This window comes from Ahaetulla prasina, chromosome 14 (assembly GCF_028640845.1).
Source record: "Ahaetulla prasina isolate Xishuangbanna chromosome 14, ASM2864084v1, whole genome shotgun sequence".
Lineage (NCBI taxonomy): Eukaryota > Metazoa > Chordata > Lepidosauria > Squamata > Colubridae > Ahaetulla > Ahaetulla prasina.
Window position 1 is genome coordinate 5,735,362 of NC_080552.1, and position 19,093 is coordinate 5,754,454.

At 44.7% G+C, this 19,093-nt stretch overlaps 1 protein-coding gene across 2 annotated transcripts in view; it reads left to right on the forward strand.

Moving 5' to 3' along the window:
• LOC131184971 (lipase maturation factor 1-like) overlaps positions 1-19,093 on the forward strand; it is a 178,299-nt gene that overhangs the window by 147,778 nt on the left and 11,428 nt on the right. For both annotated transcript variants that reach the window (XM_058156910.1, XM_058156909.1), the window contains exons 5-7: positions 5,223-5,406; positions 8,076-8,229; positions 12,946-13,129. In XM_058156910.1, the coding sequence (XP_058012893.1) occupies positions 5,223-5,406; positions 8,076-8,229; positions 12,946-13,129 (522 nt within the window). The remainder of the gene's footprint in view (positions 1-5,222; positions 5,407-8,075; positions 8,230-12,945; positions 13,130-19,093) is intronic.

Genomic DNA, 19,093 nt, shown 5'->3' on the forward strand with positions numbered 1-19,093 from the left:
AAAATATTTTGAACCGGCATTCATACTAGAATACTAGTCCCTGAGAGAAAAATGGGACCTAACATAGTAGACATGGCCTCATTTCTCCTTCTTTGCAATTGTCCAAGTAATGTTCATTCTAAGTAGGGAACTAGAATCTCTCCAGAAAAATGGATGCCAACATTCTGCACCCAATTTCTGTGGTTTGCCAAGAAGGAAAACTTTGTCTGAGACATGAAATCCACAGAGAATTTTCTCTGAGATGGAATTTTCTCCTTTCCAAAAAAACTGTGTGGTTTCTATGGATTGTCTTCCTTTACATATTGACACTTTGGGAATTTCTCGAAACCCATATTTTAGCACATATCAGAGAAAAAGATGCTGACAGGTGATGTGGACAGCCAAAGATGGGCAACTCAAGTGCTGAATGTGGGTGAAGAGCTCTACCTTTGATAAGGCAATAAACCTTCCTCCTTCTCCTCTTCCTCCTCCTCCTCCTCTTCTTCCTCTTCCTTTTCTCCTCGTCTCCTCCTCCTCCTCTTCTTCTCCTCTTCTCTTCTTTCTCCTCCTCCTCCTCCTCTTCTCCTCCTCCTTCCTCTTCTTCTTCTCCTTCTCCTTCTCCTTCTCCTCTTCCTCCTCTTTTTCTTCTTCTTCCTCCTCCTCCTCTCCTCCTCCTCCTCCTCCTCCTCCTCCTCCTCCTTCTCCTCTTCCTCCTCTTGTTCTCCTTCTTCCTCCTCCTCTTCTTCTCCTTCTCCTTCTCCTCTTCCTCCTCTTTTTCTTCTTCTTCCTCCTCCTCCTCTCCTCCTCCTCCTCCTCCTCCTCTTCCTTCTCCTTCTCCTCTTCCTCCTTTTGTTCTTCTTCCTCCTCCTCCTCTTCTTCTCCTCTTCCTCCTCCTCCCTAAATTCCTAGAACTGACTTTAGCAATGTACCAATGTACCGTATAAGGAGATAGGCAAGAATGAAAGTGAGAATGTGCTTTTATTTGTCTGGAAGTATTTCCCTTTCTCCAAACTTTCTGCAGTCCATCATCATCTTAAATTACTTTTGGAAACCCTGCAGAGTGCAATAACATTAGGGCTGGAGTTTTTAAGCCCTTTTTTTTCCTCAATCCGTTTTTTCCTCTTTTTCTCTCTTTCCTGTCTCATCATTCAAAATGCCTGTTTGGGGCAGGGAACAGGAAATCGCTGTTTCATGCAGGAATCCACATGCAAATCATCCCTTGGAGCTGGCCGTAGCTTCTGCTTCAGCAGATCCAGCAATGATCCAGATCCAGCACTGCTTCTCTGGAAAACTTGTTCCCACTTGAACTTCTACTGAGTTGCTGCTCAGATGTTTTAATCTGCCTTCTGGTAACCTCAGATGGTTAGGCTGCCTCTCATAAGCTTGGAAGACAAAGAAGAAGTCAGTTTCTTCAGTACTTTCAAAAGTGCCGCCATAGTGCTTGGTCTTCTCTTCTCAAGTTTCTCCCTGCCAGTTTCCAGACCAAATCTTCCTCGTTGCTTTTCTTTGGAAGTCTTCCAGTTTGTCTAAATGATGGAGATGTGGAATCTGACCAGTCCAGAAGAGAAACGAGTGCAACAAAATCAGTGAATTCTAGCTGCTGATTCAGTTCTACAGAGGAATTATTGAGTCTGTCATTTGCACCTCTATAACTGTCTGGTTCGGTTCTGCAACCCAGCAAGAAAGACACAGACTTCAGAGGATAATTAGAACTGCAGAAAAAATAATTGCTACCAACCTGCCTTCCATTGAGGACCTGTATACTGCACGAATCAAGAAGAGGGCCGTAAAAATATTTACAGATCCCTCACATCCAGGACATAAACTGTTTCAACTCCTACCCTCAAAACAACGCTATAGAGCACTGCACACCAGAACAACTAGACACAAGAACAGTTTTTTCCTGAAGGCCATCACTCTGCTAAACAAATTATTATTATTATTATTATTATTATTATTATTATTATTTATTCAATTTTTATACCGCCCTTCTCCCGAAGGACTCAGGGCGGTGTACAGCCAAGATAAAACAAAACGATACAAAAATATACAATTAAAATACAAATTAAAAAACTTATTATATAGTTGGCCTAAAAACTTTAAAAATATATAAAACTAAAAACCCCATTAAAATTAGTAATAAATTTAAAACCAATAAAATTTAGGCCAGCCCCGCGCGAATAAATAGATGTGTTTTCAATTCGCGGCGGAAGATCCGAAGGTCAGGTATTTGGCGTAAACCCGGGGGAAGTTCGTTCCAGAGGGTGGGAGCCCCCACAGAGAAGGATCTTCCCCTGGGGGCCGCCAGCTGACATTGCTTGGCGGACGGCACCCTGAGAAGTCCCTCTCTGTGAGAGCGTACGGGTCGGTGGGAGGCATGAGGTAACAGCAGGCGGTCCCGTAAGTATCCAGGCCCTAAGCCATGGAGTGTTAATTCCATCAACACTGTCAAACTATTTACTAAATCTGCACTACTATTAATCTTCTCATCGTTCCCATCACCAATCTCTTTCCACTTATGACTGTATGACTGTAACTTTTTGTTGCTATCATTAAGGGTTAAATTGTACCCTATGACCATCATTTGTGTTGTAAATGTTGTACCTTGATGAAGGTATCTTTTCTTTTATGTACACTGAGAGCATATGCACCAAGACAAATTCCTTGTGTGTCCAATCACACTTGGCCAATAAAAAATTCTATTCTATTCTATTCTAGAATGAAATGATTGAAACGGCCCCAGGATGGCTGTGTGGGCATTTGGCTCCCTTAGACAACTGCCGTCCCCAGACTTAGAACATGGTACATAGAGTAACAGAGTTGGAAGGGGCCTTGGAGGACATCTAGTCCAATTCCCTGCTCAAGCAGGAGAGTCTATACCAGGGGTCTCCAACCTTGGCAACTTTCAGACTTGTGGACTTCAAATCCCAGAGTTCCTCAGCCAGCAAAGCTGTCTTGGACTTTGCCCAATGCTGTCCCAAAAGGCAACTCCCTTCTTTGTTTTTTTTTCTTGAAAACTTCAGAACTGAAGAAGCTTCTTGGATGAGCAGCGAAACATCTTCAAGGAAAAACAAAGTCCAGTTGTCTTTTGGAAAAGCACCTTTGGGACTCACTTCTAGGGGTCTCCTGCTTGAGCAGGAGGTTGAAGAACTGGTGAAGCTTCTTGGATGAGAAGCGAAAAGCCTTCGAGGAACAATAAAGAAAGTCCAGTTGCCTTTTGGAAAAGCACCTTTGAGACAACCATAGACAAACACAGTTCTGGGCTGCATAAATAGAGGGATAGAATCAAGATCACGTGAAGTGTTAATACTTTATAATGCCTTGGTAAGGCCACACTTGGAATACTGCATTCGGTTTTGGTCGCCGCGATGTAAAAAAGATGCTGAGACTCTAGAAAGAGTGCAGAGAAGAGCAACAAAGAGGATTAGGGGACTGGAGGCTAAAACATATGAAGAACAATTGCAGGAACTTGGTATGCCTAGTTTAATGAAAAGAAGGACTAGGGGAGACATGATAGCAGTCTTCCAATATCTCAGGGGTTGCCACAAAGAAGAGAGAGTCGGGCTGTTCTCCAAAGCACCTGAGGGTAGAACAAGAAGCAATGGGTGGAAACTAATCAAGGGGAGAAGCAACTTAGAACTAAGGAGGAATTTCCTGACAGTTAGAACAATCAATAAGTGGAACGACTTGCCTGCAGAAGTTGTGAATGCTCCAACACTGGAAAAATTTAAGAAAGTGTTGGATAACCATTTGTTTGAAATGGTGTAGGGTTTCCTGCCTGGGCAGGGGGTTGGACTAGAAGGCCTCCAAGGTCCCTTCCAACTCTGTTGTTGTGGTGATGATGATGATGATGACCTGGATGACTGAGAATCTCCATAGATATTTCCCCAGCATTCTTCTGCTCCTTCGGTAGCTTCTTGAAAGACGTGCCTACATCAGGCTAAACAACATGTGCTTCCCAGGTCCATAAGTCCACCCACAGTCAGATTAGAGCTGTAATTACTTTTTGAGCCTTTCCATTTTATTTTATTATTATTTTTTGACAGCTGATAAAATAAAGAACCTTGTGTTTCTGGCTTCCAGGTTAGAAGGCAAAGGGCACTGTTACCCCAGAGGGCCAGGGGTGGGGTGGGGGGCAGCCGACCACCCAGGTGCTGCGTTGAAAAGCTGCGCTGCGCTTTGTCGTCAGAGCGGCCACTAAAGAATTACGTTCTTCAGGTTTGCAAAGCAAAGGTGGGTTTTGTGAAAATGAAACGAGTTAAGTAAAGTGGGCTTGCTTAGAAAAAGTGGCTACTGTAATTAAGGAGTATTAGGAACATTAGCATCATTTCGGCATTTAAGATGAAATGGCCAAGGAACTGGACTCTTTGAATGAATGAATGAATGAATGAATGAATGAATGAGCTGGAAGGGACCTTGGCGGACTTCTAGTCCAGCCTCCTGCTCAAGCAGGAGAACCTATAGCTGTGATGGCGAACCTATGGCACATGTGCCACAGGTGACACACGGAGCCATATCAGTGGGCATGCAAGCTTTGCTCTAGCTCAGCTCCAGTGCCCATGCGCGCACCAGCCAGCTGGTTCTCGGGCCTTCCGGGTGCACCAGAAGTCGAGAAACAGGCTGTTTCTGGCCTCCAGAGGGCCTCCGGGGGGGTGGGGAAGGCCATTTTCGCTCTCCCCAGGCTCCTAGAAAGCCTCTGGAGCCGGGGGAGGGCAAAAAACGGGCTTTCCTGTCCCACCGTGCTATCACATGCCAAAAGCAGGGGGACCGCGGGGAGGGGAGGTCATGTGTACATGTGTGGAGGGGTGGGGAACATTGAATTATGGGTGTGGGCATGTGTGCCCACGACCCCCCCATGCTCCCCCAGCTTTTGGCATGCAACGGCAAAAAGGTTAGCCATCACTGACCTATAGTATTTCAGATAAGTGACTGTCTAGGGTAATCCATTTTCTTTGGGGTTCTCTATAAATGCAGCCCCTGTCAGCGTTCCGAATAATGCATCCAAAGAAATCTAGCTGCTTCCTCACATTTCCATTGAGCTGCAGATAATTTTGCTCGAAGTTTGCTCTATAAAAAGTTAAACTTGGTGACCGTTGTTCATGTGTTAAGGTCTGTAACCCTCAAATCCTGACCTGGGATTTTTCCTTTTTTCCTTCCTTCCTTCCTTCCTTCCTTCCTTCCTTCCTTCCTTCCTTCCTTCCTTCCTTCCTTCCTTCCTTCCTTCCTTCCTTCCTTCCTCTTAGGTACTGCTTATCATCAGTGGGAATCTGAGCTTCCTCAACTGGTTGACCATCGTGCCCAGTATAGCGTGCTTTGATGATGCCTCCTTGGGGATCTTGTTTGGTTCCAGCAAAGGATCTCTGAAGACCCACGTCCTGAAGATTCAAGCCGAAGAGGCAACAGGGAAAGTTGGCCCTTTACAATACGGTACGGTTTTGTTTTTGTTTTTTTTTCTTTCTAGGGTCAAAGCAGCACATAAGTCTCTTCTAGGCATATTTTCGACTATCATGTAACCATCAAATCAAAAAATTTTGACTATCATGTAACCATCCATACAGATTTATTGGCCAAGTGTGGTTGGACACCCAAGGAATGAGTCTTCGGTGCACAAGCTCTCATTCCAAGGGTCCTTGAGTGGCGCAGGCTGCTAAGACAGTCTGTTATTAACAGCAGCTGCTTGCAATTACTGCAGGTTCAAGCCCCACCAGGCCCAAGGTTGACTCAGCCTTCCATCCTTTATAAGGTAGGTAAAATGAGGACCCAGATTGTTGGGGGCAATAAGTTGACTTTGTATATAAATATACAAATAGGATGAAGACTATTGCTTGACATAGTGTAAGCCGCCCTGAGTCTTCGGAAGAAGGGCGGGATATAAATGCAAATAAAAATAATAATAATAAAAAAATTGTACATAAAAGCTATATGTGATAAATCATTATCATAGCCATCATTAGAATACATTCATTATAAATCATAAGACACAACACTTGGTGATAGAACCAACATAAATCGTACTAGGAAACTAAATAAAACAATATAAATTGTAAAGATACAAGCAAGGAAGTTACAGTCGTAAGTAGAAAAGAAGGTAGGTCAGAGGTGAAATGCTCCCAGTTTGGACCAGATCGCCCGATCCGGTAGCGATGGTGGCGGATGGTTCGGAGAACCAGTAGCAAAAATCCCTGCCTCCCCCCATGCCCAGCTGAGCTAAGCGATCGTCAAAGCCTTTTTTTTTTTTAACTTTTAAAAGCATTTTTTAAAAGGTAAAAAAGCTGAAGGCTGCTAGGCAAAAAATGGAGGCATGGGGGATGAGAGAGACAGAGAGAGAGGAAGGAAGGAAGGAAGGAAGGAAGGAAGGAAGGAAGGAAGGAAGGAAGGAAGGAAGGAAGGAAGGAAGGAAGGAAGGAAGGAAGGAAAGAAAGAAGAAAGAAAGAAAGGAAGGAAGGAAGGAAGGAAGGAAGGAAGGAAGGAAGGAAGGAAGGAAGAAAAAAAAGAAAGAAAAGGAAGGAAGGAAGGAAGGAAGGAAGGAAGGAAGAAAGAAAGAAAGAAAGAAAGAAAGAAAGAAAGAAAGAAAGGAGGGAGGGAAAGAGGGAAGGAGGGAGGGAAAAGGAGAGGAAGGAAGGACTACAAACTTGGCACTAGACGCAGCTTCAGAGGATAATCCAGGGCTGGAAGGGACCTGGAGGTCATCTAGTCCAACCCTGCTCCAGCAAGACATTGTTAGTGAGTTTCTGTCTTTTGATCCCCCAGTCACATAGCCACGCCCACAGAACCGGTAGCAAAAAAAATTAGATTTCACCACTGAGGTAGGTTATAGGAAAGATGAGAAGAAGAATATTAATGCAGTCTTACTAAAACTAAGAGAGCATTTCACTGAGGCTGCTGTTGGCGCCATCTTGGAAACATAACCCACTTCAAACAGAGGGCTGTTTTGCGAAGTTCCTCCTGTTTTAATGTTTTACAGCCCTTTAATTGATCCATAAGGGACGCGGTGGCTCAGGGGCTAGGACGTTGAGCTTGTCGATCGAAAGGTCAGCAGCTCAGAGGTTCGAATCCCTAGTGCTGCTGTGTAACGGGGTGAGCTCCCGTTATTTGTCCCAGCTTCTGCCAACCTAGCAGTTTTGAAAGCAGATAAAAAATGCAAGTAGAAAAAATAGGGACCACCTTTGGTGGGAAGGTAACAGCCTTCCGTGCGCCTTTGGCATTGAGTCATGCCGGCCACATGACCACGGAGACGTCTTCAGACAGCGCTGGCTCTTCGGCTTTGAAACGGAGATGAGCACTGCCCCCTAGAGTCGGGAACAACTAGCACGTATGTGCGAGGGGAACCTTTACCTTTTAACTGATCCATTAAGCAGGTACTGGATAGGAGACCATCAGCAGATGCTACTAAGCTGGACTCAGAAGTCAGGAGAAACCTATCCAAGGTAGCTGTGATCATGAAGGCACCACCAATCCGTCTCCTCTCAGAAGTGACTTTTCTTCTTAATCAATTAAGCCTTTAATTTTCATTTTAAAGAGACAGGGGTGACGTGCTATAAATCTCCAACCTGAAACTAACTGAAAATAAATTGAAAACTAAGTTCCCTGTAAAGAAGAAGTCTTTATTTTTATGTAGAGGGAGAAAGAAGAGACAAGAAACAATGTTTTAGTTCAAGGGTCTCCAACCTTGGCCACTTTAAGACTTGTGGACTTCAACTCCCAGAATTCTGGGAATTGAAGTCCACAAGTCTTAAAGTGGCCAAGGTTGGAGAGCCCTGTTTTAGTTCATTTCTAGCCAGATTTATTCCATTTGCATTGGCTGCACTTATATACACAGCCTCTGCTCAACCTGGTTTCGGAGTTTCTAAAGCAACCGAAGAGATGGAGTCCCCACAATGCAGTGACACACACAGGAACTAGCCATGGTTAATATGACCCACGTTTAATAGGTGTGAATGCAGATTAGAAATAATTTTTTAAGAAGAGCCTGGGAAGCCATATGTCTGAAACGGTATAGGTTCTCCTGCTTAAGCAGGAGGCTGGACTAGAAGACCTCCAAGGTCCCGTCCACCTCTATTCTACTCAACTGTTTCAACATCTCGTTTTCTCCTCAGGGAGCTATATCCACAAAGCTGTGAATGTAACCTTGGGGGCACTGATCCTCTTCCTCAGCATTCCAGTGGTTCTCAACCTGATTAGTTCCCGGCAAATCATGAACACTTCCTACAACCCCCTCAGGATCGTCAACACATACGGAGCATTTGGAAGGTAAGACCCTCAATATCTAAAGAGCATCTGACCTGTGTTCTTGCTCTCTCTTTGAGCCATGCCACGGTACTTTGTAAGGGGAAAGAGCAGTACCAAAAATCCGTTTAGAATGGAATGGAATGGAATGGAATGGAATGGAATGGAATGGAATGGACTAGAATAGAATAGAATAGAATAGAATAGAATAGAATAGAATAGAATAGAATAGAATAGAATAGAATAGAATAGAATAACAGAGTTGGAAGGGACCTTGGAGGTCTTCTAGTCCAGGGGTCTCCAACCTTGGCAACTTCAAGGCTTGTGGATGGCAACTCCCAGAATCCCTCAGCCAGCTTTGCTGGCTGAGGAACTCTGGGAGTTGAAGTCCACAAGTCTTAAAGTGACCAAGGTTGGAGACCCCTGTTCTAGTCCAACCCCCTGCTTAGGCAGGAAGCCCTACATCACTTCAGACAAATGGTTATCCAACATCTTCTTAAAAACTTCCAGTGTTGGAGCATCGACAACTTCTGGAGGCAAGTTGTTCCACTGTTTAATTGTTTCACACTATCAGGAAGTTTCTCCTTAGTTCTAGTTTGCTTCTCTCCTTGATTAGTTTCCACCCATTGCTTCTTGTTCTGCCCTCAGATGCTTTGGAGAATAGCTTGACTCCCTCTTCTTTGTGGCAGCCCCCTGAGATATTGGAATACTACTATCATGTCACCCGCTAGTTCTTCTTTTTATTAAACTAGCCATACCGAGTTCCTGCAACCGTTCTTCATATGCTTTAGCCTCCAGCCCCCTAATAATGTTTCTTGCTCTTCTCTGCACTCTTTCTAGAGTTTCCACATCTTTTTTACATCATGGCGACCAAAACTGAATGCAGTATTCCAAGTGTGGCCTTACCAAGGCATTATAAAGTGGTATTAACACTTCACATGATCTTGATTCTATCCCTCTGTTTATGCAGCCTAGAACTGTTTTGGCTTTTTTGGTAGCTGCTGCACACGGTTGGCTCATATTTAACTGGTTGTCCACTAGGACTCCAAGATCCCTCTCGGAGTTACTACTATTGAGCGAGGTACCACAAATACTGTACCTGTGCATTTTTTTTCTTGCCTATGTGTCGAACCTTACTTTTTTCACCATTGAATTTCATTTTGTTAGATAGCGCCCAATGTTCAAGTCTGTCAAGATCCTTCTGTATCTCAAGCCTATCTTTGTCCAGAGCTATGGAGTGTTGGCTATTCCTGACAACTTGGTGTCATCTGCAAATTTGATGAATTCCCCATCTTTCCCCTCATCCAAGTCATTGATGAAGATGTTGAAGAGTCCTGGGCCTAAAACAGAGCCTTGGGGTACTCCACTTCATACTTCCCTCCATGTAGATGCAGTTCCATTGAGGACTATAAGTTGAGTGCAGTTGGTCAGCCAGTTACGAATCCATCAGAGGGTGATGCTGTCTAACCCACATTTTTCTACTTTATTTAGTAGTAGGTTATGGTCTACTTTACCAAATGCCTTACTGAAGTCCTTTAAAAACATTCAAGGACCTTTTCAGGGCAGGAGAAAACATCTCTGGTCACAAGAGCATTCCAGGAAGTGCAGTGGAAGAAGCCTTGCCTGGAAGGATGTAAAACATTCCTTCATCATGGGCACTCTTTATTGTCTACAAAGATACAAAGACGAGCGGGTCAAGCTCTTTTCCACAGCACCAGAAGGCAGGACAAGAAACAATGGTTGGAAACTAACCAAGAAGAAAACCAACCTAGAACTAAGGAGAAATTTCCTAACAGTGAGAACAATTAACCAATGGAACAAACTTGCCTTCAGAAGTTGTGGGTGCTCCATCACTGGAGGCTTTCAAAAAGTGACTGGACAACCATTTGCGTGAAATGGTTTAGGGTCTCCTGCTCGAGCAGTGGGTTGGACTAGAAGACCTCCAAGTTCCCTTCCAACTCTGTTCTTTGTCATAGAACAATTGTTCTATGTTCTATGTCTTTTGCACAACTCTCTGTTGGGTTGGAAAAGAGCGCAGTCTGGATCTGGATTCAGCCGTGGCCAATCATAGACCTTCTTGTATCCTAGTCACAAATCTGAAGACCTTAGAGCAGGGATATCTGTTCTGACCTAGGCTTCCTGAGCCAGTAAAAAGCGCACGATTAGTTCCAAAAACCCTCTTTTTATTTCAACGGCTGTGAATTCTGTTCATTCCCAGCCCGTGATGAGTCACAAATAGTTTGTAAAGAGCCTAACAGAAGTCTGCCACAGTCCTTCGGGATAAGGCTGATCAGCACCCACCTTTATCTCCCTTGACACGCTGCCAAAGACCTAATTGGCAATTAGCTTTGCAAGACCACACGGAGCACAGAGTCAAAACGGAGCTTCAGAATTTAAACTGACCAGCATGAACAAAGTTGCTTCCTGCAAAGGCTCATGTGCCTTTTTTCCTCCTTTATGTCTTATGGGAGGAGCCAATAATCTCTGAGCCCTATTCCCCAGTTGTCCCTTTTGTCTTAACTGTTCTTGCCTTCTGGCAGCTCTGCGCATGCATGCAATGGGAACAGGCTCCCCCTGTTCCTCTGCCTCGCTGATGTCTGACTCTGGAGGCTCCGGAGTCAGCATGTAACTCCCAGATGACTCTGGCCCCCTCTCTGCCTCCGACGCAGAGCCCCCGTCTGAGCCTTCCCCAGACTCCAGGATTGGCCCATGTTCCTCCCCACCCTCCTCACTGTGCGACTCTGCTGCCAGCTCCACAGGCCAGCGGCAGACCACAACAGTGTCAAACACAAGTCCTGTGGGCCGGATCCACCTTGTAATGTGGTCAGATCCACCCGCAGGGCTGTCCTGGAAAATGTAAGGAGCCGACCCACGTCGCTTCAATCCAGTCTACCCAATACAAAGAGGAAACATCATGACAGCATTGCTTCGTCCCGTGTTGTGACCAAGATCCAAGTAGTGATTACTAAACACAATTCAGTCCTCAACAAACTTATTTTATTAAAACAGCTGAGAATTCATTCATTCTCAGCTTAGTCCAAAACACAATTCTTAATAACCAGTCCGTCGGCCTTATCACCAACCTTTGATGTCTTTGGCAACCTGCCAAAGGCTTTTCTTGGCAAAATGCCCACAAACTTCAAGAGACGCTGACAAGAAGCAATGGAATCAATGTTGCTTTTCTACAAAGAAAAGAACGTTGCTGCTCTTTTAAGCCTTATGGGAGGGGCCAATCATCTCCTGGCCTTACTCCCAAGTCATCCTTTTTGCTTTAGCTGCTCTTGCCTTCTGTCAGCTCTTTGCATGTGTGCACTAGGAACAGGCTCCTCCTGTTCCTCTGCCTCTCTGCTGTCCACCTCTGGAGGCTCCAGAGTCTGTACATCGCTCCCAGGTGGCCCTGGCCCCATCTCTGCCTCCGATGCAGAGCCCTCATCCGGGCCTTCCCCTGACTGGCCCATGGTTCTCCCCAGCTTCGTCACTGTCCGACTCCATTGCCAGGTCCACAGGCTGCTGGTGGACCACAACATCCCAGTCTACCCAATGCAAAGAAGAAACATGCCAGCAGTTTGGGGAGCGGTGTGAAGCTGGCCACACCCACCCAATCAGCCACACCTAGTGAGTGGTGTCATACTGGCCACACCCACTCAGTTGGCCACGCCTACCCACCCCCCACCCCCAAGGTCAACCACAGCTCTGATGAAATTGAGTTTGACACCCCGTCTTAGAGGTTCCATCCTTCCATCCTAAGGAAGCCAGTTTGACTCCATCCTCAACCAGGTGACTTGGGGGCCGTCCTGCGCTCTCCAGGCCAGCCTCTCCACAGCGTTATTGTGGTGGAGAACATCAAAGGGCAGAGCTGTGCTTTCTGCCTTGAGCTCCTGCTTGCAAAGGATCATATAAAACAATCCATCAAATATGAACTAAATCTATCCCTTCCCTTTTTGCGTAGGAATTCTTTTGACATCGCCAACTGTAGCTTCGAGCACGTTTGGCCATTTCTGGCAGACAATGGTCCTACAAAGCTTTTAACTTTGGCCCTTGCAGCAAAAGCTTCCTGCAAAATAGTCCCTGATGAGTTATAATCCTGGCTGATCTTTTTAACAGTCTTCCTACAGTTTTTAGCACGGTCCAAAAAGGCAGAGCAACCATTTTATATTTTATTAACCATACCACTTTATAATGCCTTGGTAAGGCCACACTTGGAATATTGCATTCAGTTTTGGTCGCCACGATGTAAAAAAGATGTTGAGACTCTAGAAAGAGTGCAGAGAAGAGCAACAAAGACGATTAGGGGACTGGAGGCTAAAACATATGAAGAACGGTTGCAGGAACTGGATATGTCTAGTTTAATGAAAAGAAGAACTAGGGGAGACATGATAGCAGTCTTCCAATATCTCAGGGGGCTGCCACAAAGAAGAGGGAGTCAAACTATTCTCCAAAGCATCTGAAGGCAGGACAAGAAGCAATGGATGGAAACTAACCAAGGAGAGAAGCAACTTAGATCTAAGGAGAAATTTTCTGACAGTGGGAACAATAAATAAGTGGAACGATTTGCCTGCGGAAGTTGTGAATGCTCCAACACTGGAAAAATGTAAGAAAATGTTGGATAATCATCTTTTCTTTGTGGCAGCCCTTCCAATACTGGAATATTTCTGCCCTTGCACCTAACGCGTCCCTGGAAGCCGCTTGGTCGGATCCTCGAGAGCTTCGAAACATTCACCACACTCTTCTGTCTCGCAGCATAACCAAAGAGAGAACCGAGGTTATAATCCAAGGGACTTCCAGCTCGGATCCCAATGACCCTGCTGCAGTTTGGGAAGAATACGAATTCAAGTGTAAACCAGGGAATCTGCAAAGGCGGCCCTGCCTGATCAGCCCCTACCATTACCGCCTGGATTGGCTGATGTGGTTTGCCGCTTTCCAGGTGAGTATCCCGCTCGAAAACAATCTGCCCAGCTGGGTATCTGGCACTTAAATTAAGCTAGCGTCGCTTCCCAAGAATTGTGATAAGATTTGTGATCTGATTCCCTTATCCAGGCTGCTGCGGAGAGACATTGCTTGAGTTGTTTAAGGGGCTCATCCAAACAGTGCTGTCCATCCCAGATGCTGAAGAACTGCCCAGGGTAAAAATCTTGTGACTGCAGAGAAAGACTGTGAGGGGTTTAGCTCCTTCTGCAACACATTCACTTACCTGGCTAGCACAATAGTAAAGGTAAAGGTAAAGGTTCCCCTCACACGTATGTGCTAGTCGTTCCCCACTCTAGGGGGCGGTGCTCATCTCCGTTTCAAAGGCGAAGAGCCAGCGCTGTCCGAAGACGTCTCCGTGGTCATGTAGCCGGCATGACTCAATGTCAAAGGCGCACGGAACGCTGTTACCTTCCCACCAAAGGTGGTCCCTATTTTTTCTACTTGCATTTTTTACGTACTTTCGAACTGCTAGGTTGGCAGAAGCTGGGACAAGTCACGGGCGCTCACTCCGTTACCGCGGCACTAGAGATTCGAACCATTGAACTGCCGACCTTTCTGTCAACAAGCTCAACAGAATAATGAGCAAAGTTAGAATTTTTCCTAATTTTTTTGGTATAGTTTCTCATGTTTCTCTAACCACTGTTTCTCTGTTTATTGCGTTTCTCTAAGTAGAGACTCTTCACGGGGTGGAGAGTTGGTCTTGGACAGAAAGCCACTAGAAGCATTTGAAATGTGGATTTACAAGGCGGCTGTTACGTATAAGCTGGGTTGACAAAATCAGAAATGAGGCGGTGATAAGCCTGGGAAAGCCAAGGGAAATCATCAAAACCATAAAAAAACAAAAGTTAGACTATTTCGGACATATGATGCAACACTAAGGGACCGGTTTGGACAAAAGTCAGCAACACTTTTTCGTGTGTCTGTTGATAAAAATAGGATCGCCAAGATGATCACCAAAGTCCAATGACACATGATGATGATGATGATGATGATGATGGTGAAGAAGAGGAGGAGGAGGAGGAGGAAGAAGAAAAAAAAGAAGAAGGAGGAGGAGGAGGAGGAGGAGGAGGAGGAAGAAAAAGAAGGAGGAGGAGGAGGAGGTGGAGGAGGAGGAGGAGGGGAGGAAGAAGAAAGTTACAGTTTCTCTAACTATTAAAATAGACCTTCACTTTACTTAGTTTCTGATATTCTAGCTTTTGTTTTTGCAAAGTTCTTCCCCTGAATATTGGATTAAGGGAGGTTGCCAATTGTTCTCCGAGGTGACCATAGTTTAGTAACACAGTGAAAAAAGTCTATTGGTCTGAAAGTAATAAGCGAGGGTTTTTTGCAGGTATTTCCAGGAAAACGAATCCACAGTGAAAGTGCCACTGCTCCAAAGTTTTCAGAACCATTTGATAGAAGCCATGTATGCCACAAAATCATGGTGCAGTTGATGTCATAATGGCACACACTGGATGACCATGAAAGTCACTGATCCTTGAAGGATCTTTTTGAACCTCTGAAGATCCTTGAAGGATCTTTTTGAACCTGAAATCCCAGGTGTCTGGAGCCAAGCCATTCCTAATAAACTTTGGTAGTTCCTTCAGGGAATTAAGGATCAGGCTTTCTTCTGTTTGTGATGACTTCATTGACACCATACAGAGTCTTCACTGGAGTCTGTGGTACAAGACCTCGAAATGGGAAAGGAGCAACTGTTTCCAGTGGAATATATGCCTAATACTTAATAGCAATAGCATGTAGATTTATATACCTCTTCACAGTGCTTTTACAGCCGTCTCTAAGAGGTTGACAGAGTCAGCCTCTTGCCCCCAGCAACCTGGGTCCTCATTTTACCCACCTCGGAAGGATGGAAGGCTGAGTCAACCTTGAGCCTGTTGGGATCGAACTACTGGCAGTGGGCAGAGTCAGCCTTCTATACTGCATTCTAACCACTGGCAAGGAAGGGAGGGAGGGAGGGAGGGAGAGGAAAGGAAAAAGGGAGAGCAATAGCAATAGCACTTAGATTTATATACTACTTCACAGTGCTTTCACAGCCCTCTCTAAGCGGTTTACAGAGTCAGCCTCTTGCCCCCAACAATCTAGGTCCTCATTTTACCCACCTCGGAAGGATGGAAGGCTGAGTCAACCTTGAGCCTGGTGAGATTTGAACTGCCATATTGCAATTTGAACTGGCAAATTGCAGGCAGCCGGCAGGCAGCAGAAGTAGCCTGCAGTGCAAGTGCCACTGTGCCACCGCGGCTGTTAAGCTGCAGAGTCTTTTTATTCATTATTATTGTTATTATTATTGTTGTTGTTGTTGTTATTCTAATGGTCACCTTTTCAATACAGGTGGGACAATTGAAATGGGTTCATGACACAATAGAATCAGTAAAAGAAAACAGAAAAAAAGCACAAGAATTAAAACATAATTTAAAATGCCTAATGACTTCTAGGCTCCATTCAGTCGCATGGTCTGTGGGATATAGACGATGAATGGTTGAACCCATCTGACTCTTCCCTGGTTCCTGAAGAGTAACCAGGAAGTACGGGAGAAGTCATTTCCATCCCTCTGTCTGTCTCACAACAGATGGTTTTTTGGAACTCTTTTTGGAACCCTGCTTGATACACAACAATCCCTTCTGCTGTCGGCTCCTAGAAAAACTTCCTCTTTGGGGACAAGGGCCCAGATTTCCACTGGAAGCAGAAAAAGGAGGCCTAAAGCCTGTCACGGTTGAATGAGGACTTTTTGAACGTTGGCACATTGGAAGTTTTATAAACTTGTGGATCCATCTGGATCAGGGGTCTCCAACCTTGGTCCCTTGAAGACTTGTGGACTTCAACTCCCAGCTTTGCTGGCTGAGGGACTCTGGGAGTTGAAGTCCACAAGTCTTCAAGGGACCAAGGTTGGAGACCCCTGATCTGGATTCACCCACTTCCAAAGAACATTAAGGGGGGGGGGAGGAAACGCCATTGCTTAATTTCTATACCAGAAGTGCTTTTAATTGTCTTTTGGGTAACGTGCCATTACTTTGCAAGAAAACATGTCCTAATTTATTATTAGCCAAACATAATAACCTTCTGCATTTTTATTCTTTTCCAACTCAGCAGAACGTTGGAAAGAAATAACGTGAAGGGGCTTAGGAGTCTTTATCGGCAAACGCTCCCAAAATTGAACAGAACAGGAGCCCATTGGGGGAGGGGAGGGAGAAGTCAGCAGAAGAAGGGCTGAGTTTGAAAAAGAGAGCAGATCCTGGTTGAGGGCTACAGAGACAGACCACCTAGAACTATGGAGAAATTTCCACACAACGAGATCAATGAACCAATGAAATGGCTGGCTGTGGGTGCACCATCGCTGGAGGTTTTCAAGAAGAAACTGGACAGCCACTTGTCTGAAATGGCATCGGATCTCCTGCTCGAGCAGCGGATTGGAGTAGAAGACTTCCAAGGTCCCTTCCAACTCTGTTATTCTATGTTCTGAGATGTATCTCAGACAAGGTGCTGTTCTTTGATGTTCCTTTTGTCAGAAGCTGAAGGGTCTTGGGACTGAGGTATCCTCTCCAGATGAGGACCATTCTGATGTCTCCTCAGTGTCCTGGTGCTCTGTTTTGTTCCAGCACCATCTGGGAGTTTCCATCCCAGTAGTTACCACATGTGGCACCTCTCATTCGAGACAATGACGAATCCGCATATAGACGAGAGGTCGAATGACTAGCCTTGTGGTGCAACCAAAACAATCTGGAACTGAACACACTCAAAACCGTAGAAATGGTGGTAGACTTTAGGAAAAACCCTTCCATACTTCCACCTCTCACAATACTTGACAACACAGTATCAGCAGTAGAAACCTTCAAATTTCTAGGTTCTATCATATCGCAAGCTCTAAAATGGACAGCTAACATCAAAAACATCATTAAAAAAGGACAACAAAGAATGTTTTCTGCGCCAACTCAGTAAGCTCAAACTGCCCAAGGAGCTGCTGATTCAGTTCTACAGAGGAATTATTGAGTCTGTCATTTGCACCTCTATAACTGTCTGGTTTGGTTCTGCAACCCAACAAGAAAAACACAGACTTCAAAGGATAATTAGAACTGCAGAAAAAATAATTGCTACCAACCTGCCTTCCATTGAGGACCTGTATACTGCACGAATCAAGAAGAGGGCCGTGAAAATATTTGCAGATCACTCGCATCCTGGACATAAACTGTTTCAACTCCTACCCTCAAAACGACGCTATAGAGCACTGCACACCAGAACAACTAGACACAAGAACAGTTTTTTCCCGAAGGCCATCACTCTGCTAAACAAATAATTCCATCAACACTGTCAGACTATTTACTGAATCTGCACTACTATAAATCGTCTCATAGTTCCCATCACCAATCTCTTTCCACTTATGACTGTATGACTATAACTTGTTGCTGGCAATCCTTATGATTTATATTGATATATTGACCATCAATTGTGTTGTAAATGTTGTACCTTGATGAACGTATCTTTTCTTTTATGTACACTGAGAGCCTATGCACCAAGACAAATTCCTTGTGTGTCCAATCACACTTGGCCAATAAAATTCTATTCTATTCTATTCTATTCTATTCTATTCTATTCTATTCTATTCTATTCTATTCTATTCTATTCAACAAGGAATAGTGCTGACTTCATAGCGTTTATCTGAGAGAACACAAGGAAAGTTGAATTGCTCATTATGATGAATGTTTGACGTAGCAAGAACTGGCCATAAAAGGCCTTTCAAAAATCTTTACCTAATTTGTGGGCAGAGAAATTGGAAAGAAAAATTTCTCCAAATTTCTCTTGAGGGAAGCAGATATCCTCTAATCATTTGTCAAGGACAGCGCTCAACAGTGACCATGGCTCTTTGACTGAAAAAGCTTCGTAGAAATTTCCCCCAGGATTTCAAGAAAGCATCGGGAAACCAGGGAGGTTACAGACGGCTGGAGAGACACATGCGCCCACATTTTATTTATTTATTGATTTATTTATTTTATTTTATTTGCATTTATATCCCGCCCCTCTCTGAAGACTCAGGGCGGCTTACATTGTGTAAGGCAATAGTCTCATCCATTTGTATATTATATACAAAGTCAACTTATTGCCCCCAACAATCTGGGTCCTCATTTTAACTACCTTATAAAGGATGGAAGGCTGAGTCAACCTTGGGCCTGGTGGGACTCGAACCTGCAGTAATTGTAATTGCAGGCAGCTGTGTTAATAACAGACTGCATTAGCCTATTGAGCCACAAGAGGCCCCCACATGAAAGACCAGACAATACTGCAAACCTTTGCCATTTTGTCACTCAGTATCAACAACAACCACATTCTCCCTCCATGAGAATTTCTCTGAATTTCAGTCAATCAATTAGTCAATCAATCAATCAATCAGAACAGAGCTTGGAAGGGACCTCCCAGTCCGACCCCCTGCTCAATTCTTTCTCAATTTTTTCTTTTATGTACGCTGTGTCAACGTTCCAGAAAACGCCTCCTGCAGGCAAGACTCCAAAGCAAACATCTTTCAAAGTTCTTTTACTAGCATAGGTAATCTGGCATAGTTGGAGGAAATCCGAATCTGGGGATTTGGGTTCCTCCCTCAGTAAGATAAACTCCAAAATCACCACCCCCTTGACCCCTCTGCCGATCACATGCTCCAATCGCCAACCGTCCCATCTCGAGACATCAGTCCGGCCACTCCTTCTCCAGATGTGGGCTCAGCCTGACCTTGACCGGCAGGAAGAATGTTATTATGTCTAATGGCCCCTCCCACCAATTCCCCCCCCCACCTACTTTCCCACATATTGGAAAGTGGCAGCGCCGAAACCTTCCGCCTAGTATGGCTTCCAAAGCTGACACCTGAGTCCTTAGGGAGATAGGGCGATATAAAAATACAAATAAATAAATAAATAAATAAATAATAAATACACACTGA